We start from the raw sequence: 23788 nt of genomic DNA, 5'->3' as shown, positions 1-23788 counted from the left end.
TCCAACTACTTTTTTGTTGTCCTTATGTCTGAAGCCTGGCTTTACTTTCTACCTGTACGAAGGTGGAGAAGGACAGCCAAGTGATCAGGTTCCCTGAAATGCAGCCTAGGCATGAAATGGTAGGCATTCCTAATCATTGTATTGCAGTGTTTGAATGTTAAATGCAGGTTAAATGTTGATGGTAATTGGGCAGTGATTTCTTCAAACACGCCTGTCTGAAGTCTCTGAATATGATTTGAAATGGTCCGTTTCTTGTTTGATGATGCAGCATTTAATATGTTGAGTACCTGATTAACAACAACTTTTGGCAGTATGTTAATTGTGGTCGTGATCATGGACAAGAACTCTTTCGGTAAGTAAAAGGGTTGGCACTTAATCATTAGACATTCCAGGTTGGGGGAACAAAAGCATGACAAGACCAAGACCACTGTGTCCAAGTACCACAGAGAGCACCACAAAACACAGATCCCCCACCTTTTGCCTTCTTCAAGTGGTTTTATACATCAAGAAGTCCTTGAGTCTTACTGAAGTATCCAGCACATATGGCATGAGCCATGTCTCCATGAAGCTATGATTTCAACTCTTTCTCACTTCCCTCCGATAAAGCAATCTTGCCCTTATAGTCTTGTTCTCTATTGACCATACATTCGTTAAAAGGTACTGAATCTGCATGTTAGACAGTTAAGTCCGCCAAGTCCTTCAGAAAATTATGAAATCGCTAGTTCATTGAGACAACTGCTTAAAGGAAAATTACTGACTGCAGAATGCAGTGAGAATAATTCATAAGTATATTTATAAGTTTTGTAAGCAGCTCGCAACATGTCACCACGGGTTACCAGTGCTACCTTGGCAAGATTAAAGGTTCGTAATATCATACTGAATGCTCCTTCCCATTTTGAGTGGCCATAGTGTAGGATTCTGAGTTGATGGGAACATGTTTCCATGGAGGCTATGAGAACATTCTTGAATCTTCTCCTCTATCTGCCGAGTTAATCCCTGGCCAAAGCAAAGGTCAGAATAATGTCTGTTCTGGAATCTGATGTCAAGCACACAATTGACTTGACCTGCTCAATATAGCTGACCAAGTGTAATTATGGCTTTGGAGGCAATGCCCTCATAAAGAACTCTGACATTTAATTACACTGCCAGAGGACTGAGATTTTCTGGCAGAGCACGAGAGAAACTGTTAAATGCAGCATCTCTCATGCTCTGAGATGAATGCAGCAGCTTAGCCAAATCTCAGAAGGAAAGCGGGTAGTGATGAATTCTTACATAATTTATGACATCTTGATCTTCAAACACTTCTTCAGATGATCAAAGGTTATGGTGGCAGACCAAAGACAATGGTGAATTTAATCACTGCTATCTTTTCATTGATAATTAAACCCTAATTTTCTGTGTTAAATTCCTTGAGGATATGTTCTGGGCCCAGCACGTTAAGTGCAATTATGAAGAAAGCACGGAGTTTACAAAGATTCAGAAAGGCATCTGAAACTATGACAAACTTCTATAGATGTGTAATGGAAGGTATATTGACTGGCTTCATCACAATCTGGTATGGAAACACCAATGCCCTTGAATGAAAAATCCTATAAAAAGTAGCAGACATGGTTCAGTCCATCACAGGTAAAGCCGCCCCTATCGTTGAGCATATCTACATGAAACATTGTCGCAGGAAAGCGGTATCCATCGCACCACCAGGTTCAGGACCAGTTATTATTCCGTAACCATCAGCCTCTTGAGCCAACCAGGATAACCTCACCCAACTTCACTTGCCCTATCACTGAAATATTCCCACCTCTATATTCACTTCCAAGGACTCTTCATCTTATGATCTCTATATTTATTGCTTATTTATCATTATTACTTTATTTTTGTATTTGCACAGCTCTTGCCCACTGGTTAAATGCCCAAATTGATGTGGTCTTTTATTGATTCTACTATGGTCTTTATTCTATTATAGCTTTATTGAGTATGCCTGCACTCAGGGTTGCATATGGTGACGTATGCACTTTGATAACAAACTTACTTTGAAATTTTGATTAAATGTCAGAGGGCAGTGTTGTTGAGTAGGGCAAATTTTGAAAGCGACCTTTGTTTCATTGATATTTAACTTCAGATGGATTCTCTCTTATGCTTCTGTGAACAAGTCATTGTAATTTAGTGCTCATCTCAGAATATGCACATAAATAAATGCCTGAAGACAGAATGATCTTTACTCTTGAGATGAACAGTCTGTCCTTCAGATCTGATCCACTCTATTGGAAAGTTTGTTGGAAGTACTGTGACAAGAAAAATGAAAATATGTATGGAGTGATGAAACAGCCCTGCACGGAGACTGGGTACTTTAGTTAATATCCTAGTTTGCATTCCATTCAATAGGAGAGGCAAGATGGGGATGAAGTCTTATCGGCAGACTTGAGTCCTGACACAGACAAGATTATAGAGGTGATTGTGGACTTTAGGAATGTGCACCCTGGCCACTCCTCACTGCACATAAACCGCTCCTCCGTATAGTGTCAGGAGCAGCAAATTATTGACAGTGCATGTAACTGATGATCTCGCATGGTCACTCAGCACCACCTCAAGTCATGAAAGCATAGCAATGTCTCCACTTTCTGAGGAGACTGAGGCAAGCGAGTCTCCCTCACCTGTCCATTCCAACCAATTTTTACATGAGCACTATTGAGATTGTCCTGACCATCTGCATTACCATCTGGTATGTAAATTGCAAGGCATCTGACCTCAAAATTTGACAAAGGATCACGTAGATTGCTGAGAGGAACCCATCTGAGATATTTATGAGGATTGCCATTGCCCAGGGTGCTTATCATTGTCAAGGATCCCTCTCTGCCTCACATTCTCTTTGACCTCCTACCATCAGGCATTAGGACAAGGTCTACGAAGATGGGAAACAGCTTCTTCCCTCAGGCTATCAGATGAATGAACACCCTACCACCATCCTGGTCTCATCATGTATGAAGTGCCAGAAGCATTACACTATTTACCTCTTTAGCACACACCTTATGCTAAATATTAATCTTCTGGAATATATTTAATTATTTGTTCATTTATTTGTGCTGATATTCCTGAGGCAACTCAGCAATGATTCCTGAGGAAAGATTGTGCCGAGGGTGTGGTGACCTTAGGCCCACAGATTGAGGGAATGCAGAATGACACAAGGTATCAAAATAAGGGCAAGAAGAACGGAAAGGAGAAGGATGGTTAATGCAATGAAATAGAGGCTTCTTGATGCACTTTGTAATGATTTGATCAGTGCAAACAGCACACAAGACAAGCTTTACACTTTTCCTTGATACATGTGACAAGAATAAACCAATTCCAAAATATAGACACATCAGTCAGATAACAGTAAAATGCTGATGTTGAATCACATGAAGTTTCAGGAACACGTCATGCTTGGTAGGTTGAAAATGAAAGTACAAAATACATCTACTTACCGTAGAATGCTTGCTTTTCCCATTTAAAAGGGAAATGGGCTCAAAAATGCAAACTAAATTTCCATATGATGCAGCAATCTGTGGATGAATCACATTTAAAATGCAGTGATAATGAATTACTAATTTCCACAATTACTGAGGCACTATTGATGCCATAAAAATTAATACTACAACTGTAATAATGCCAGTTTCTGAAGCCAGTTTTCTATGTTTTAAAATTACACAATGTAATTCTCTTATTCCAAAATAAAATAAAAGAATGATTGCATTACTTTCAAATACAGCCAAAATCAACACCCTCAAAAAATGTTAAGGAAACTTTTGGTATAAGAGTAATAATAATAAATCCTGTAACTAGCATATCAAAAACATTGGTAAATTCTCCTGCTTACAATAATTGCTGAAATAAAAGCTGAAAGTAATTTACTCTTCTCTTTCTCCAAGTTTTTACTCAGGCAAAGGCTGTGATCCTCAGGAAACCCTACAGTAAAAATGAATTGTGCAGAGGTAAAAAAAAACAAGACAGGAATTCATCTGAGAGAATGGCAAGGTAAGACGGAGAAAATTGAAAAAATAGTGGAGTCTGTCTTAAAGGTATTGCAAAAATAAATGGAATATTTATCCACTTTAGTTCAGGTAGGACAAAACAACCCAACCAAGGAGTTCCAGTGCTTTTGAGACAGTTTCTTACTTCAGACATTAGAACATAGACCAAAGAGCATTACAGCACAGTATAGGCTCTTCAGCTCATGACATTTTGTTAATCTATGTAAAATTACTTTTAAGATCAATCTAACCCTTCCCTCCCACAGTCTGTAACCCTCAATTTTTCTTAGATGCATGTGCCTGTTTAAGAGCATCTTAAATCAAGATTCAAGATTCAAGATTCACAACTGTTTATTGACAATACCAGTACACAAGTGTAAAAGCGAATGAAATAGTTGTTACTCTGGATGTGATACAGCATTTAAAAAACACAATAATTAAAAAGCAATAAATTGGATGAAAAACAAAATAATTAAAGAACACAAGAAACATATATACACAACTTATTTACAGTATAATTTGATTGCAAAAGAATGGGTGATACCTGAACCCAAGTGGGCAAGTTTGCTAGAGCTGTTGGGGAGGGTTAAACTGATTTGGCAGAAGAGTAGGAACCAGAGTGATAGGGCTAAGGATATGGCTACTTGTTGGTGCACAAGTAGATGCATTGTGTAGTGAGACTGTGAGGAAAGACAAGCAGATGATAGGGGGCAAAGGTTCAGATTTCTGGATCATTGGGATTTCTTCTGGGGAAGCAATGACATGTACAAAGGGGTCAGGTTAAAACTGAACCCGAGGAGGACCAATATCCTTGCGGCCAGGTTTGCTAGAGCTGTTCCGGAAGTTTTAAACTAATTTGGCAGGGAGGTGGGAACCAGAGTAATAGTACTGAGGATGAGGTACTTGATTTACAAACAGAGGCAGAATGTAGGCAAACTTCTAGCAAGAAGAGGATGATGATAGGGCAAAATTGCAGTCAATAGGATGAGCTGCAATGTAAGAGACAAACAAAATTGAAAAGGGTGAATACAGAACTGAAGGGTTTATATTTGAATGTACACAGTATACAAGATAAGGTAGATGAACTTGTAGCACAGTTACGGATTGGCATGTATAACATTATGGGCATCACTGAATAGTGGCTTTAAGAAGATTACAGTGGGAAACTTAACATCTAAGGATACACATTCTATCAAAAAGAACAGGTGGTGTGGCTTTATTGGTAAAAAATTGAAATCAAATCATTAGAAAGAGGTGACATAGGACCTGAAGGTGTTGAGTGGATAGAGCTAAGAAACTGCAAGGGTAAAAAGACCCTATTGGGAGTTACATACAGACCCCCAACAGTGGTACAGCTGTGGTCCACAAGTTGCAATAGGAGACAGAAAATGCATGTTAAATGGGTGCTGTTACCATAGTATTGGGGTATTTAAATATGCAGGCAAATTGCGAAAATCAGCTTGGTGCTGGATTCCAAAAGTGGGAATTTCAAGAATGCCCAGGGATGGCTTTTTAGAGCAACTCATAGTTGAGCCACTAGTGAATCACTTATTCTGGATTGGGTGTTGTGCATTAAACCAGAATTGATTAGAGGGCTGAAGGTAAAGGAACCCTTTCGGCCAGTGATCATAATGATAGCTTGTCCTTCCTCACAGTTCGCCCTGCAATTTGAGAAGGAGAAGCTTAGGTCAGATGTACCAGTATTACAGAGGAGTAAAGGAAATTATAGAGGCACAAGCAAAGAGTTGGCCAAACTTGATTGGAAACCAACACTGGCAGGGATGACAGCAGAGCAGCAATGGCTGGAATTTGGAAGATACAGGATTTATACATCCCCAAGAGGAAGAAGTATTCTAAAGGCAGGATGACACAACTGTGGCTGACAGGAGATGTCAAAGCTAACACAAAAGCCAAAGAGAAGGCATATAGAGCAAAATATAGTGGGATGTTAATTGGGAAGCTTTTAAAAACCAACAGAAGGCAATTTAAAAAGTAATTAAGGTAAGGATGGAATATGAGAGTAAACTAGCCAATATTAAAAAGGATACCAACAACTTCTTCAGATAACTTGCAATAAAGAGGTGAGAGTAGACATTGGACCGCTCAAAAATGAAGCTGGAGCCCGAAACGTCGACTGTACTTTTTCCCCCGTAGATATTGCCTGGCCTACTGAGTTCCTCCAGCATTGTGTGTGTGTGTTGCTTGGATTTCCAGCATCTGCAAATTTTCTCATTTGTTAATTGTTAAGGATGTGGTTTTGGGCACATGATAAGATAGGATACAGTCAGCATGTTTCCTTAACGGAAATTCTTGCTCGACTAATGTTGAAATTCTTTGAAGAAATAACAAGCAGGATTGACAAAGGAGAATCGATGGCTGATGTGCACTTATATTTTCAGGACTTGGACAAAGTGCCACACATGAGGCTGCTTAACAAGTTAAGAGCCCATGGTTTTACAGGAAAGCTACTAGGATAGATGGCGTACTGGCTGATTGGCAGGAGGCAAAGAGCGGAAATAAAGAGAGCCTTTTCTGGTAGGCTGCCAGTGACTAGTGGTGTTTCACAGGGGTCTGTGTTGGGAATGCTTCTTTTTACATTATGTGTCAATAATGGAATTCATGGCTTTGCGGCCTAATTTGCGGACAATACACAGATAGGTGGAGAGGACTTTGGTAAAAGAAATAAAAGCATATATTATTTTCTAAATAGAAAGAAAATTCAAAAATCTGAGGCATAATAGGACTTGGGAGTCCTTGCGCCAGTTGAGGCTGTTGTGAGGAAGGCAAATATAATGTCAGCGTTCATTTCTAGGGATCTATATATACAAGAGCAAAGATGTAATGCTGAGGCTTTCTAAGGCATAGGTCAGACTGCAATGGGAATATCATTAGCAGAAGAGGTTCATAAGAATAATTTCAGGAATGACAGAATTAACTTATGAGGTGTGTTTGATGGCTCTGCACCTGTACATATTGCAGTCGATAAGAATGGGGAGGAATCTCATTAAAACCTATCGAAATGCCTAGGCAGAATGGATGTGTAGAGGATGTTTCCTATAATGGGTAACTCTAGGACCAGAGGACACAGCTCAGGATAGAGGGACACCCAACTAGAACAGAGATGAGGAAGAATTTCTTTAGCCAAAAGGTGACGATTTGCTGAGGACAGCTGTGAAGCCAATTCACTGAGTATATTTAAAGGGGAGGTTAACAGGTTCTTGATTAGTCAGGGTGTCAAAGGTTATGGGGAGCAGGCAGGAGAATGTGTTTGAGAGGAATGATGGCATAAACTTGATAGGTTAATGGTCAAATTCTGTTCCTATATCTTATGGTCTAGTCTATAAAGTGTTGTTAGGCACAGGAGTGTGTACATAAGGAGGGTCTGAAAGGAAATCCTTAATTAGTGGTGATGGGATTATGAAGTGGTGGGAAGATTAGTGTGTGAAGATGTTGATCAGCCTTACTAATTGGGGAAAGTAACTGTTTTATTGAGTCTGATGGTCCTGGCATGGATGTTACTTAGCCTCCTCTCTGCTGGGAGTGGAAGGAATAGTGTGGTGGATTCTTCATGATGTTGCTGGCCATTTTTCTGGCACCTTTCTGTATATACAGCATGTCCTTGGTGACAGATAGACACTTGCCAGTAACGCATTGGGCAGTCTTCCTGTCGCCACAGAGCAGTTTCCATACCATACAGTGATGCAGCATGCTAGGATGCTCTGTATTGTGCATCTGTATAAGAACATGAATATAAATTTAAATAGTCTAGCTCTCTTCAGCCTCCTCAGAAAGTAGAGGCATTGGTGAGCTTTCCTGATTGTGCAGATTGGGGTTTGGGACCATGAAAGGTTGTTGATGTGCAAAGAACTTGAAACTGCTTGCAGTTGCCACTGCTGTGCTGACAATGTAAAAAGAGATGTGAGTAGTGGAAGTTCTTCCTAAGTCAATAACCATCTTTTCTGTCTCAATGACATTGAGGAAGAGGTCATTTGCCTGACACCAGGCCTTGAGCTCATCCATATCCTTTCCGTAGGTCATCTCATTGTTGGTGATGAGCCCAGTCACTGTTGAATCATCAGCAAACTTGCCAATGTGATTATTTGGGTGTTTGGCCTTGCAGTCACATGTGAGTAGAGTACTGCAATGGGCTCAGGATAGGAGGGTGGTACAGAGGAATGATTGTGCATCCTGACTATGGTCTTCATTAGGAAGTCTAACACCTAGTTGCACAGTGGTGCATTTTGACCCAAGAGTAGGACTTTGTTCACCAAAGTCTGTGGGACAATAGTGTTGAATGCCAAAATAAAATCCAGAAACAGCATTCTGACGCAAGCGTCCTTGTTTACTAGGTGTCAAGACCAGATGTATAACATGTGCTATGAAATTTGTCATAGAGCAGTTTGTTGGAAAGCATATTGATAAGGATCCAATATGGGAGGAATGGAGTTTTTGTAATGTGCCATTATCAACTATTCAAAGTATTTCATGATTGGCAACAGTGCCAGCAGGCTGTAGTCATTTAGTTCTGAAGGTATGGAGTTCTTTCATACAAGGATGACAGAGGCTGATTTGAAGTATGTAGGGACAGCAGCCTGGATGAATGAAGTTTTGAAGATGTTCATGAAGATCAGGTGTGCACACTCCCCGAGTACTCTGCCTGGGAAGTTGTTTGGGCCGGCTGCTTTATGGGGGTTGACTCTGCAGTCTTTCTCACTTTTGCTGCTGTTACAGACAATGGCTGCTCACCTGGGAAGGAAATGGATTTTGTGGCTGGCTTTGTGCTGCATGCCTTGAAATGTGCTTGACAGCTGCTTAGAGTGTCAGGGAGAGGAATCATTGGTACAATTGACCCCATTTTTCCTTGCATAGTCATTAATGCCTTTGATACCCAGCCACATAATTTTGAGTGAATGGGAAGAACTAGCAAAAGTTAACTAGCTATTAACCAAAATGCAGTGACAGATATTTTAATGAATCTTTTGGAATACAAATATATTGCAAACAATCTTCATTACAAAAGGATAGAAGTAATAAAGAAAAAAAAAGCTCAAAATCAAGAATTGAAAGGGAGGAGAGGAATTTCAGAAAATTAGTATTAGCGTTTTGCTGAAGTTGCCGGTTGCCATATCCCTAGGTCCTGAGGGATTTCATTCTAAGATGGGGTGGTGAACGTTTGAGAGTGTGCGCCCAATTTGAGGATAAACTTCTAACAAAAATTTTCATGTGCCAAAGTAATTTTAAACAGACATAATTATTGTAACTAATTAATCAATTATAAAGTTCATTTTTAAAGAAAATGGATGAGTCTTGTTGCTTGTTTTACTATTAAAAGTAGAACAGATTGAAGTAACTGAAGGATTTTAGAAAACCTGTTCAAAAATATTATCCTTTTAAAAAAGGCAATTAAAAACATCATTTCTAAATAGTATTGTTATTGTAACAGTTTACATTCCAAATACTGATGTGTATACAGTAGTATTTGGATTTCAAAACATAGCATCCAACGTCATGTGTTTCAATCATTTAGCTGCTGCCAAGCTTTAAAAGGCTTCACCTTTAAACACCTTCAGTGATTTAGGATGCATTCTTTTCAGAGCAAGTGACTCGCTTACTTTAAACATTGCTAGTGTGGCTAGTATCTCCACTTTTTCAATTTTTATTTCATCCATTCTGTCTACTATCTCCCAAAAGGAGATTTTTCAGAATTTATACAGGTTGCAAATGAAGGAAATTGTTGTTATAGAAGTTTCTTGGAAAAGATTCACCAGAGTGCCAGAAAATTAGAGCAAGCTACCAGTTTACATTTGCTACGATGCTCCATGAGAAGCCCAATGTTAGCGCTCCGTCAAAAAACTGTTCTTGAAGAATGGACAAGTTTGGAAATGTCGTATCTGGGACCCCCTTAGAGAAATTATAATTAGCAATACTCTCAACAAGTTATTCTGACTTTAACTATATACCCAACTTCAAAGAATATCAATGTGCCTTTTAAAAATGACAAACTCTCTCAAAAACATGCATGACTTCAATCCAATTCCTATATCAGTTAAATATGCATCTGAGGAATGAAGATCAATGAACACAGTTTGACCTAGGTAATGGTTAAGAAATACCATACATCTCAGGATATAATGATTTCATCACTAACTCTGAAGTGCATAACCAAATATTGCTACAAAACTACTATTGTACTATAAAAATTACAATTTTGATCCTATTACAAATGTGTTTGACTATTTTCTATATCCTTCTAAACGGTCATTTTTACAATGCTTCCTTATATATTCATATGTATACCTCAAGGTAGCCACATAAGTTGATACAGTTAAGAAGGCATGTTATGTGTTGGACTTCATTAGGCTGGGAAATGAGTTCAAGAACCACGAGGTAATATTACAGCTCCATAAAACTCTGGTTAGACCATACTTGGAATATTGCATTCAGTTCTCCTCATAGGTGCAGAGGAGATTCGCCAGGATTCTGCTTCTGCTTAGATTAGAGAGCATGTCCTGTGAGGGTAGGTTGGAAGAACTGTGGCACGGGGATTGGCTGGGGAATAATGAATATGATGGTAAAGAACTGGTGCAACAAATAATGTGATAGAGGAACAGTAAGTCACGCATCATCTGTGGTGTGGGGGTAAGTCAAGTCAAATTTATTGTCATTTCAACCATTAAACTGCTGGTACAGTAAGTAGAAAAAATGAAACAATGTTCTTCCAGGACCCTGGTGCTACAAGAAACACAAAACTGCACTAGACTACAGACCTGCAGAGGACTACATAAAGTGCACAAAACAGTGCAGGGCAGTTCAATAATTATATAAACATGACAATAGGCACAGTAGAGGACAAATTACAATATAATAATAATAATAATAATAATAATAATAATAATAATAATAATAAATGATGTAGATGCCAGTCTAGACTCTGAGTATTGAGGAGTCTGATGGCTTGGGGGAAGAAACTGTTGCGTAGTCTGGTCATGAGAGCCCGAATGCTTCAGTGCCTTTTGCCAGATGGCAGGAGGGAGAAGAGTTTGTGTGAGGGGTGCGTGGGGTCCTTCACAATTCTGTTAGCTTTGTGGGTGCATCGTGTGGTGTAAATGTCTGTAATAGCAGGAAGAGACCCCGATGATCTTCTCAGCTGACCTCACTATCCACTGCAGATCGTTTTTTCTATGTACCACAGTTCTTCCAAGAAATACTCATTAATTTCAGTTATTTTACCTACTTATATTTAAACTAATGACCTTTTATTTCAAACACCAAATTCCCACTGGAGGATTTGACACAGTACATCTTCCAACACCCATTTGAAATATAATCAATTCCAAGAAAGAAATGGTTTGGTCAGGATATTCTTTCCCAGCTTAATACAGAAACGCAAGATTCTCCACCTTAATACATTTGGTTTATATTCGCAAAATAATTCTTGAGCTGACTTTCAAGCAAAGTCCAATGATTTCATTTTTGATGCAGCATAGAATTAAAGTAGTTTTGATATGCCAGCTTTTTAAGAGTGTGCGTATACTTGTCAAGTTTTCAAGAAGCTGCTTGGTAGCTCATTCCTTGACAATCAATTAAGAATCTTACTGATTTAGGTCCTAGACCTCTTCAGCACTCAGGTAAATATCAACTGTTATTTAAGACTATTTATTGTTTGAACCTGCAGCCTTTAGAGAACTTGATCTGATTTTAATGGCTAATACCTTGCATGGAGACAGCAGAAACACTGATGAAATTCTGTAAATTGTGGAAGCTAAATAAAGATGGATACAATACTTAAAACCTTTTCATGTTTCACTTTTTAATTTTTAAGGTTCACAGATTGGCAGGTTCCTCCTACTCACCTTCTAATTTCTGTTCCTTATCTAATAGAATTTTTAAATCTGGTCAAAACTGATGTCCATCAGCAACATAAAATAGGCTTGTTCTTTTTTTAAATAACTCTCAAACCTAATACATTGTATGTGATAAGAATGCCTGCATTAATATCTAAATCCATCATCATATATTCAGAGAAGCTACTCATACATACCCATGAATAAGACATGAAAATAAATGCATTTTTACTTTGGTTTTGTTCACTGGATGTGGGTACCTCTGCATTTCCTGGTAATCACTAGATTACTAGTTATCTAAACACTAGTCGCAGGTTTTTTTTAAGATCACTTTAGTGTTTTTGCTGGTAATGATTTCAGAAGTATTAGAGAGGACAGTTAAGCAAATTAATTGGGCAAGGTACTGAATGTAAAATCAAGACATGGAAGGTACATACCATGTGCTTAGAGCAAACTCTATTTGTAAAATGAGCGAAGGAATTAAACAGCACCTTGTAGCTCTTATGTACTACATGCTGCCAACTATGTTGTCCATGTGTAGTGGCCAAGGAATTAATGACTAAACTACAGAAATCTAAAACATAGTTCTAGGATTTAGTGTGGTCATCAAAACCCTAAAAATGGTTACATAAAATGAGAAGTTTTCCAAAACATGTAGATACCTTTCCCTCCTGCATGGAACAATCAACACATCCAACTTGAATATTTCCATGTTTGGCCCCAGGAATAATTTGAAGTCTTTCAAAATCACTCGCTAAAATCACAATATCACATCCCGAAGCATAGGCCTGTTAAAACATTGAAAATGAATGATTAGTAAAATACAACAACGTTATCAGAGTAAATTTATAATATTAACATGACTTTTCTGCAATGCAAGCATGAATTCAAACTTTGGAGTACCTATATTTATTCAAATATTTAGAGAGATTATATTTACCAATTTCTAAAAATCTCAAATAACTCAAAACGGTATTAAAAAGGTATTCTAATTTACATTAAAAAATCCTAAATATTATCACACACACCACAAACACAGAGCTAGCGGGTTTGACGTTCTTTCGCGACTTAATATTTTTGATGACATAGGATGCCATTTGGGCCATCAACTCTACTCTGATTCTCCCGCCACCCACTTACATCTGTGTTTTAGGGGGGGAAAACTGCAGCAAATTAAATTACTAACCAACATATCATTGCAGCACCCAACAAAGGTCACAGGTATAACATCAGAAATCAGGATTGAATCCGGGTTCTCTGTAGTTGCAAGGTAGCAGCACTGCCTACTATGCTTCAGTGCTGCCTATTATATCAAAGAAATAAAGGCAATAAAAATCACCACCAGACTCAACGACAGCTTCTATTCCACTGTTACCAGACTCTTGAATGGACCTCTTGTATGAAAATGTGGATTCCTGGCCTCACAATGATCTTGCATTTTATCATTTAGCTGCATTGCAATTTTTGGTAGCTTTTACATTTTAGTCTGCATTGTTATCATTTTACTATATTCTAGCTTAATGCATTGTATAATGATTTGATCTATAATTCTATATAGTCACAATACAAGCTTTTCACTGTATCTTGATACACGTGACAATAATAAACCACTATGAATACCAATTCTAATCCAAGTTCTATTTGGTATATTATGCACAAAGTAAATTTATTATCAAAGTACAAATATGTCATTATATACAACCCTGAGATTTATTTTCTTGCAGGCATACTCAATAAATCCAATAATTATAACAGAATCAATAAATGACCACACCCAACAGGATGGACAATCAGTGTGCAAAAGACAACTTGTACAAATATAAATTTAAAAAAAAATAAACAATCAATATCAAGAATACAAGAAGAAGAAACCTTGAAAATGAGTCCATAGGTATGGGAACTGTTCAGTGATGGGGACAAGTGAAGCTGAGTGAAGTTATGTCTTCTGGTTCAAGAGCCTGATGGTTGAGGGATAATGCCTGTTCCTGAACCTGGCGGTGCAGGTTCTGAGGCTCTAGTACCTTCTTCCTGATGACACCCACAAGAAGAGAGCATGACCTGGGTAGTAGGGGTCATTATTAATGGATGCTGCTTTCCTACAACAATGCTTCTCGTAGAAATGCTCAATGGTGGGGAGGGTTTTACCCATGATGAACTATGTCATATCCACTACTACAATTAAAAATATCTTAAAATCTTCCTATGAAAAAAAATATTCCACCTCCATTGCAGAATCAGGAGGATAGAACGACTGAATGCATGCTTGAAGACATAGTGCAGAAGCAGGACCTTCAGATTTCTGGGACAGATGGGACCTGTACAAATCAACTAAGTAATATTTCAACCTGACTGCACCTTCAGTTTTCAGAGCTTTGGCATAGAGTTTATCCTAGTCAGGGAGGATGAAAAGCATATGATTACAGTAACATTAACCTGCCAGGGCATCTCTTGCAAGACACGATATTCTAACTAGGAAATATAACTGTTGCTCCCTTATCATTCATTTTAAATTCTGGAACTTCTAACCTAATAACATTCACAGGGGCTTCAGTAGTTCAAGCCAACAGGTCATCTGTCACATGGCAATTGGGGTGGACAATAAATGCTGGCTTCACCAGCAATACCCATATATGGAAAATCAATTTTAAAGAAAGCATATTTCATGTTGAATATTTAGCTGGTGGCAAGAAATGTTAACTTTGTTTTAGCAAGAATTCACTGCACTTGTTCAAATAAACTCATGGTGGCCTCTTTATGCGCTAGTCGAAAACACTTCCAAGAAACTCTGGGCAATGCCTGCATATTTCTCAATATAACAAAATGCACTGTTATGACTCAAATGGCAGTGCATGTGAGAAAACACATTACACAGCATCCGATAAAAGGGATTACTGCTGTAGTCCCTGATAATGAAGTCTGGATAAACTGTTCAACCCTTCAAGACATAAGTATGGATCCCCAGAATGGGAGAAACTAAATGATTTGTATCATATTGTCTTGCTAGTTATCACTCACATGTAATAGTCTGAATTAAGAACATGGCTTTACTGGGCTCCACAGTAACGTAGAGGTTGATGTGCCACTATCACAGCTCAGGAAATCAGAGTTTGAAGTTCAATCCCAGCATCCTCTCTAAATAGTGTCTATACATTCTCCCTGTGGAGCGTGTTTTCCCTGTGTCATCTGGTTTCCTCCCACAGTCCAAAGACGTACTGAGATACTGCGGAGGGCAACTGGATACTGTAAATTGTTTCATGACTGGGTTAGGATTAAAACGGGGTTGCGAGGGCTCCTGGGTGGCATGGTTTGAAGGGCTGGAAGGGACTATTCTATGATGTGTCACTAAAATTTAAAAAAATGAAAGATGAGGCAAGCAGGTTTCTTCTCATCAGTTAAAACAGGAATATTATTATTTGTGACACACACACACAATGCTGGAGAAACTTGAAAGGTCAGGCAGCATCAATGGGAAAGAATACTGTCGACGCTTCGGGCCAATACCCTTCTTCAAGACTGGAGAGAAAATAAAGATGAAGAGTTGGAGTAGGAAGATGGGGGGAGGGGAGGAAACACAAGGTGATAAGTGAAACCAGGAGGCGGGGTGAAAGGGAAGTAAAGAGCTCGGAAGTCAATTGGTGAAAGAGATAAAGGGCTGCAGAAGGAGGAATCCAATAGGAGACAACAGAAGGCCAAGGAAGAAAGAAAAAGGAGGGAGGAGCACCAGAGCCTACCTGGACTATACCTCTTTCGACCCTGTTACTTGTAAAGATGCCTTCCTATTCTCTCAATTCCTCTGACTCTGCCACATCTGCTCTCAGGATGAGGCTTTCATTCCAGAACTAAGGAGATGTCCTCCTTCTTCAAAGAAAAGGGCTTCCCCTCCTCCACCATCAACACTGCCCTCAACAGAATTTCTTCCATTTCATGCACGTTTACCCTCATACCATCCTTCCGCGACCCCACCAGGAACAGGGTTCCTCTTGTCCTCACCTACCATCCCATCAGCCTTCTCGTCCAGCACATAATTCTCCATAACTTCTGCCATCTCCAATAGGATCGCACCACCAAGCGCATCTTTCCCTTCCCTCTCAACTTCCTGCTATGTGACTCCCTTGTCCATTCGTCCCTCCCCACTGATCTTCCTCCTGGTACTTATCCTTGCAAGCGGAACAAGTGTTACACCTCCTCCCTCACTACTATTCACTGCCCCAAACAGTCCTTCCAAGTGAGGCGATACTTCACCTGTGAGTCTGATGGGGTCATCTACTGTATCTGGTGCTCACAGTGTGGCTCCTGTATATACATGAGACCCAACGCAGAATGGGAGATCGCTTCACTGAGCACATATGCTCCATCTGCCACAAAAAGCAGGATCTCCCAGTGGTCGCCCATTTTAATTCCACTTCCCATTCCTATTCCTAAATGTCACTCAATGGCCTCCTCTACTGCCGCAATGAGGCCACATTTAGGTTGGAGGAGCAACACCTTATATTTTGGTTGGGTAGCCTCCAACCTGATGGCATGAACATCAATTTCTCGAACTTCTGGTAATGTACCCCTCCCCTCTCTCCTTATCTGCCCATCACCTCCCTCTGGTGCTACTCCCTTTTTCTTTCTTCCATGGCCTTCTGTCCTCTATCAGTATCTCTTTCACCAATCAACTTCCCAGCTCTTTACTTCATCCCTCCCCACTTCTTGGTTTCAGGTCCTCCCCTCCCCCACCTTCTTACTCTGATTCCTCTTCCTCCACCCCCCCCCCCCCCCAGTTCTGATGAAGGGTCCCAGTCCAAAACGTCAACTACTATTTTCCACAGTTGCTGTGTGACTGCGGAGTTCTTCCAGCATTGTATGTGTTGGTAGGATTTTCAGCATTTGCAGGTTTTCTCTTGAATGTTATTATTTCCTATTTTCAGAAAGCCAGCAGAGTACTGATATTACAATGCTATCTAGGTATCAGCAAAATCGGGCTACAACAGCTGAGAACAGAGTGCAAAATGACAATGTTATGATGGGAATCATTTGGAGAAACCTATGACAATTTCAGTAAAAAGCTCTTAAAAGTTAAAACAACTTTGATTTGGAAAAGACAAGCAAATTTTGACAGGTTTTATAGTTTTGTTCAAGGCAATAGAACATGTCTATTCAGCCCACAAAGTCTACACTGGCACTTAAGTATTCTCACAAGTTGCTTAATTTTCCTAGCACCCATCACATTAGGATTCATTTATAGTAATCACTTAATCTAACAGCACATCTTTAAAACGAGAAGAAACCAAAACACCCAGAGAAAAGCCAGATGCATTTGAAAGTTCAAAGTAAATTTATTGTCAAAGTACATATATGTCACCATATTCAACCCTGAGATTCATTGCCTTCTGGGCATACTCAATAATAGAATAATAACGATTATATAATCAATGAAAGACTGCACCAGCTTGGGCATTCAACCAGTGTGCAGAAGATAACATGTGCGAATACAAAAGAAATAATAAATAAACACACAAACAAACAAAAAATACCGCAAACAAGAGATGATAAGTCCTTGAAAATAAGTCCATAGGTGGTGGGAACATTTCTGTGATGCGGCAAGAGAAGTTGAGTGAAGTTATCCCTTTCGTTCAAGAGCCTAATGGTTGAGGGGTAATAATTACTCCTGAACCTGGGGGTATAGGTCCTGGGGCTCCTGTACCACCTTCCTGGTGGAAGCAGTGCCAAAGAAGCATGGGCTGGGTGGAAGGAGACTCAATGATGGATGCTGCTTTCCTTGTGACAATTCTCCATGTAGATATGCTCAATGGAGAGGAGGGCTTTTACCTGTGTTGCACTGGGCCATATCCGCTACTTTTTGTAGCATTTTCAGTTCAAAGCTATATCAGGCTGTGATGCAACCAGTTTGTCAAAGTTTTAGATGTCATTCCGAGTCTTCACAAATAGAAAATTCTAAGGAAGTAGATATGAAGTCTTGCTTTCTCAGTAATTGTACTTGCGAACTGCGCCAAGGACAGGTCCTCCGAAATAATAAAACCAAGGGATTTAAAGTTGCTGAACCTCTCCACCTCTAATCCTCCAATAATAACTGGCTTATGGACCTCTGGTTCCTCCTCAAGTGAATAACCAGCTCTTTGTGTTGCTGACATTGACTAAGATGTTGTTATGGCACCCTACAGCCAGATTTTCAATTTCTCTCCAATAAGCTCAATCATCACCACCTTTGAATCAGCTTACAACAGTGGCATTGTCAGCAAACTTGAATATGACATTGAAATTATGCTTAGCCACAGAGTCATACACGAGTAGAACAAGGGGCTAAGCACACAGACTATGGTGCACCTGTGCTTGTGGAGAATGTGGATATGTTGCCAATCCAAAGTGACTGGGGTCTGCAGCTGAGGAAATTGATCCAATTGCACAGGAAGGTATTCAGGCCAAAGTCTTGAAGCTTATGGATTAGTTTTGAGGAGATGATGGTATTGAATGTAGAGCTGTAGTTAAAAAAGAGTATACTGATGTATGTAGCTTTGCTGTCCAGATGTTCCAGGGTTGAGTGAAGAGCCAATGAAATGGCATCTGCTATTGGCCTGTTGCACCAATAGGCAAATCGGAGAGGATGCAAATCACTTCTAAGGCAGGAGTTGATGTGCTTCATCACCAGCCTCTCAAAACACTTCACTGTGGATTGTTACGTACCCCGTAACTGGGTTGTTAAACCAGCAGAAATGGAACACTTGTTGGAGTCTGTAATTACTAGAAACTAATAAAGTTTATTAGTAAAATAAGTAATACAGTACACTAAATGCAAGGATATAAATGTAACAGGTTAGCAATGATAATATACACATAAATATGGGAATAGGAATCAGCCAAGCTCTATCGAAGTCTAGGGGTAAATTATCAGTCTTCAAGTGAAGCAGAGTTCAGTTCAGTTTAGTGTAGTTCGAGGTAGTTGTTGTGGTACCGTTGGGGAGAGAGAGAGAGAATGAGAGATACAGCTGAAATTTCAGGCAAACCTTCAGTTGTCTTCTTGTCCCGTTGTGGTCATCGACTGTGACCCCTCCGTTCCAGATGTTTCAACTACATCATCTTCCATGATGAACCCGTCACCCAGCCAAGGGTGGACACACAACAGGTCCCCACTGGTCGTACCTTTACACCCTGTGAGCCTCTGGCCGATTCCCGCAAATCCGTCCTCCAAACTCCCACCAACTTGTGGGGGCACAATGCTCTCTCCAGGGTCTCGTGGCGTGTCTGCCTGTGTCTTAGCAAACCCGCTATTTTATCTCCCCCCCCCCACCCCCCCCCCCGATGGGGTATCATCTGTCCATCAAACTTCACCACTTCCTGCTGTCTCAGCAGGAGTGTTAACGAGCAGTTCATCTTCAAAGCAAATGTCCATGGCAGTATCAGTGCAGACGCCAAAATACTGAATTATGTGTCACTCTCTCATTATCTCTCTTATTAGCATTTTGAATGTCTCTCTCTCTCTCTCTCCCTCTCATTAGCATTTTGGATGGTTCTCTTTTATCTCTCTCTTATTAGCAGCATCCATTCTGCAGCTCTGCTTGGCTTCACACATAACAGGATGTAAGTGCTACTCTATGATAGTCATTGAGGCAGGTTACCCTGTTCTTCTTATCCACTGGTTCAAGTGAAGCCTGACTGCCAAAGTGAGAGGTTGAAGATTTCAGAGAACACTCCAGCCAGCTGATGGGCACATGTGTTCAGTAGATGGCCAGGTACCCCATCTGGGCTGGATACCTTTCGTGCATTCAATCTTTTGAAGACCCACCTGGCGGCCTCAGAGACTGAAATCACAGGATCATCCGCTGTGGGAGTTCATGAAGGTTCTTCCATATTTTGACAGTTGAAGCGAGCATAAAAGGCATCAAGCTCATCTGGAAGCAAAACCCTGTTGTTGCCTATGACACTCAATTTTACTTTATAAGAAAAGTGATTGTATTTAAGCTCTGCCACAACTGTTGAGCATCCTTCTTTGATTCAAATTTAGTCCACAATTGCCACCACCCATGAGGTGGCTTTCCAGAGTGTATCTGGACCTCTCAAATGCCTCTAATCTGGCTCTCAGCAACCTGCAGATCTCATGGTTCATCCAGGGCTTCTGGTTAGGGAAGACACTGAATGATTTTGAGGGGACATTCTTATCTACAATTATTTGTATAAAGTCCATGACAGCTATGGTGTATTCATTCAGATCCACAAATGAGTCCTTGAACACGGTCCAGTCCACTGATTCAAAGCAATACCATAGCCACTCTTCTGCCTTCCACAACCTTCTCCTTGTTCTAATCTCTGGAGCTTTGCTCTTTGGTCTCTGCCTGTTTGCAGGTAGGAAAAGGTCAGCTGTGTTCAAGATCGGGGGAATACGAGTTTGACACAGCCGTCACATTGGAGCACCACCAGGAGTTTATCTTGAAACACACACCTCAAACCATTTGTCTTTTCTGAAACAGCACTTGGGTCCACCCTGTGAATGAAGATGCCTTCCAGTCTGATCACTGTATCTGGTGCGCTGAGAGTAAGCCATGTGTCAGTCAAGCAGAGAGTACAATAATCTCTGATACAGGAATCAATTTGGTTCTCCAGCAACTGCACATTTACCAACAAGATGCTCTGTAGAGGAGGTCTCATTCCTCTATGTTTCAGCCTGGTTTGAAGTCCCCCCCCCCACCCCGCCGCCTCGCTTCCAACTATGGCAATGAATTTTAGTCTGCAAGGTGCTATATCTGTTTGCTTGAGAGTTAAGTCCATTAAGTCCTTCAGAAGATTATGAAATCAGTAGTTCATTAAGTTGATTTAAAAGTACAATGCTTAAAAGAAAATCATATGGTGCATATTGCAGTGTGAATAATTCAACAGGTATATTCAGAACTATTCTACATAGCTGGCAGAACATCGCTGTGGTTCACTGGTATAATCTTGCATTTGCATTTTCAGAGAACACACACATGCTCCACCCAAAACATCTATAAATGAACATGGGTTACTTAAGTGGGCATGGCACAGCACAAACAATGAAACACAAAAATTAAAAAATTCTTTCACAAGTTTAAGGTGCATAAAGTAGATCATTTGTGCTTCCAATTCCTAAAGGAGGATGAAGATCACTGCAAGCTTGGGAAATAAGATTGGTGCTGGAACATATTAAACAAAAATGTTTGAAGTCCATAATTAATTGAAGGCAATGCTGGAATACAGGCAAATTTTGTCTTGTCTGTGTTCTCTTACAACAGTTGCCATGTGATAAGAGCTACTACATTTTCTATCTGTTCCATGGATTTTGGTTGTAGCTGGATTGAGGAAAAGTTATATAGTGGGTTACTGGATACTTACTTGAAGACCAAAGAGTCAACAACATGATCCACAGTGCATATAGACAAAGCACAAATATGACACAATTCAAAGACTGAGATTCAAGCATGTAAGAAATAAAGTGAATTCATTAAATACACAGCCCATCTCTTGCTCATTCAATTACTTATCCAGATACCGCATAATGTTGTTACTGTTTGGCTCCACCACCTCCCCTGGCAGCTCATTCCAGATATCAACTCCTCTTTGCACCTTTGCGCCCCAAAGATGTTAACTGACTTCACCCCTTTCCTCCTCCTCTCACCATCAATTGTAGAAAAAAAACTGCAAAGTTTTCCCCAAAATTAGGCCCTTGCAGTCCTTATACACTAATGCAAAATAGGGAAAGCTTTGTAGACAATTGTAGACAACCATTAGTTTAAGCTGTTAAAAAATGTTTCTTTTAATTATTTTAAGTACTTGCAGTTTTAGAACATTTTGTAATGCACAAAACATTGTGCACTTGAGTATTGAAAACTAGCCAAATTACCCATATCCATTAATTAGTTGTTCTGTGGGCAGAGCTTTATCTGATACTCCAGACTCACGTGATGACATTAATTGCAGAAGGCACTGTACTACTCAAGATTTTCAAGTAACTGATACAACTGCTGAAGGAACCACAAGCAAGTACGATCTTTTTGTAAATTCTCTGTTCTGACTGATTACCAGAAGACACCTGGTGCTTGACAATGACATGGTCTACCATGAAAATCAGTAGTCTATGCTTTACATCAGGAGAGAAACAGGAAGGAGGAATCAAGTACAAGTTAAAGTTCAAGTTTAATTGTCATTCAACCATACACACCATACAGCCAAATGAAACAGCATTCCTTTGGGGCCAAGGTGCAAAACATAGTATCCAATCGTCACACACAGCATATACAGCAGAAAAACAGTTACAAAATATAGTTGGCCCTCCTTATCCGCGGATTCAAGCAACCACGGATCGGGAAAACCTGGAAGTTCTTTTTCCAGCACTTGTTGTTTGAGCATTTAGACACTTTTTTTTCTTGTCATTATTCCCTAAGCAATACAGTATAACAATCTTTTACATAGCATTTCCATTGTATTAGGTATTATAAGTAATCTAGAAATGATTTAAAGTACATGGGAAGATGTGCATAGGTTACCGCGGATCAGGAATCGAAAATAAAATGGAAGTTCTCCAAGTCGGAACAGGTACATCTGCTTTTTAGCGTCAGTTAGTCAAAGGTTTGTCACAGTATATAGTATACATTTTGCCTTTCTATGCATATAAAACACTTAAATGTATGTATTTCAATAATTAAACCACTGCGTTGCTTAGTAATAATTGTAGCTTTCATCGGGGCAGGGTTTTTACATGCTCCATTATTCTCACTTTATCCTTTAAAATTGTTCCGATCGTTGACTGACTGTAGCCTAACGCTTTTCCAATGACTGATGGTGTTTCACCTCTTTCCGATCGCTTTATTATTTCCACTTTATTTTCAATCGTGATCGTTTTCCAGAACAGAAACACTGCGGGCAGAACCAATCCCCCGTGGATAAGGAGGGCCGACTGTATATAAAAATACAAGTGTAACTCAAGTCCCTGACTGTCACGACCTGTAGATCAATGGTGCGCAGATGTTGTCCTGGAGCCACATTTACGTAAGAACAAGCCTCACCTTGTGCAAGTGGAGCTGCAGATGAATGCAATACAGCTCAATTTTTAGCAAGCGACTACTGGAGGCACACTAACAAGAAGGACCAACCCCAAACTAGTACAGAATCCACAGTACACAGCAGCACTGGCATTTGCAACAGGTGACCCTGAGGCGTAAGGGCCTTGTCTGCACAACAACCAAAGCAACGCAGCTCTCCCATCATCAGACTCACAGTATTTCACATTTGCAATATTCAGTAGGGTCTTGCAATCACAATAAAAATGTCTAAGCCACTCAATTCCATTGTTTGTTGGATGGCGGACCGCCTCCATGCACCACCTCTAAAATCTTCTTCCCTGGGTAGCTGAATCCAGCTGCAATTTGGCATGCAACAAATTTATCTCCATTGTTCTTAAGCAACTCATTAGTGGGGCAGGCCTGCAGTACTTGATGTTCTTGATAACCAGCAGTGCCTTGTGATCACATAAAAGACGTAAAGGGCAAACCACTACACCTTTGTTCAGACCCAGAGAGGCCGCTATGTCAGAGTACACTACCACCTTATGTTCAGCAATTTAGCATCAAGAGACTAAATATACAAAGCTTTCCCAATTTTGCATTAATGTTAGCCTATCCTAGTGTTAGGAAATCATTGTGTCAGATAGGGATGCATGCTGTCAATGGCGACAGACTTTCTACACACTCCTGAGCTATTTACTCCTGACACTGTTTATGTCAATCATAAATTATATTATCATTAATATGCTCACTATCAAGTCACTTCAGATATCTCCTGGCTAATTGTGTCACAACTAACGAATATTCAACCCAAAATTTTAATTGTTGCTCTTCCCACAGATGCAACCTGGCCAGCATTTTTGTAATTTTAAACTTCTATCATCTGCAGTTTGATTTGAGCTTCATTATACCACCTCATGGA

At 39.9% G+C, this 23788-nt stretch overlaps 1 protein-coding gene across 3 annotated transcripts in view; it reads right to left on the bottom strand.

The window, feature by feature from the left end:
* LOC140740147 (dmX-like protein 1) overlaps positions 1 to 23788 on the bottom strand; it is a 199016-nt gene that overhangs the window by 158665 nt on the left and 16563 nt on the right. For all 3 annotated transcript variants that reach the window (XM_073069129.1, XM_073069102.1, XM_073069122.1), the window contains exons 2-3: positions 12514 to 12639; positions 3462 to 3539 (exon numbers count right to left, since the gene is read on the bottom strand). In XM_073069129.1, the coding sequence (XP_072925230.1) occupies positions 3462 to 3539; positions 12514 to 12639 (204 nt within the window). The remainder of the gene's footprint in view (positions 1 to 3461; positions 3540 to 12513; positions 12640 to 23788) is intronic.

Source organism: Hemitrygon akajei, chromosome 2 (genome assembly GCF_048418815.1).
Source record: "Hemitrygon akajei chromosome 2, sHemAka1.3, whole genome shotgun sequence".
Lineage (NCBI taxonomy): Eukaryota > Metazoa > Chordata > Chondrichthyes > Myliobatiformes > Dasyatidae > Hemitrygon > Hemitrygon akajei.
The sequence above is the reverse complement of the archived record's forward strand: the minus strand, read 5'-3'. Positions and strand labels throughout refer to the sequence as shown.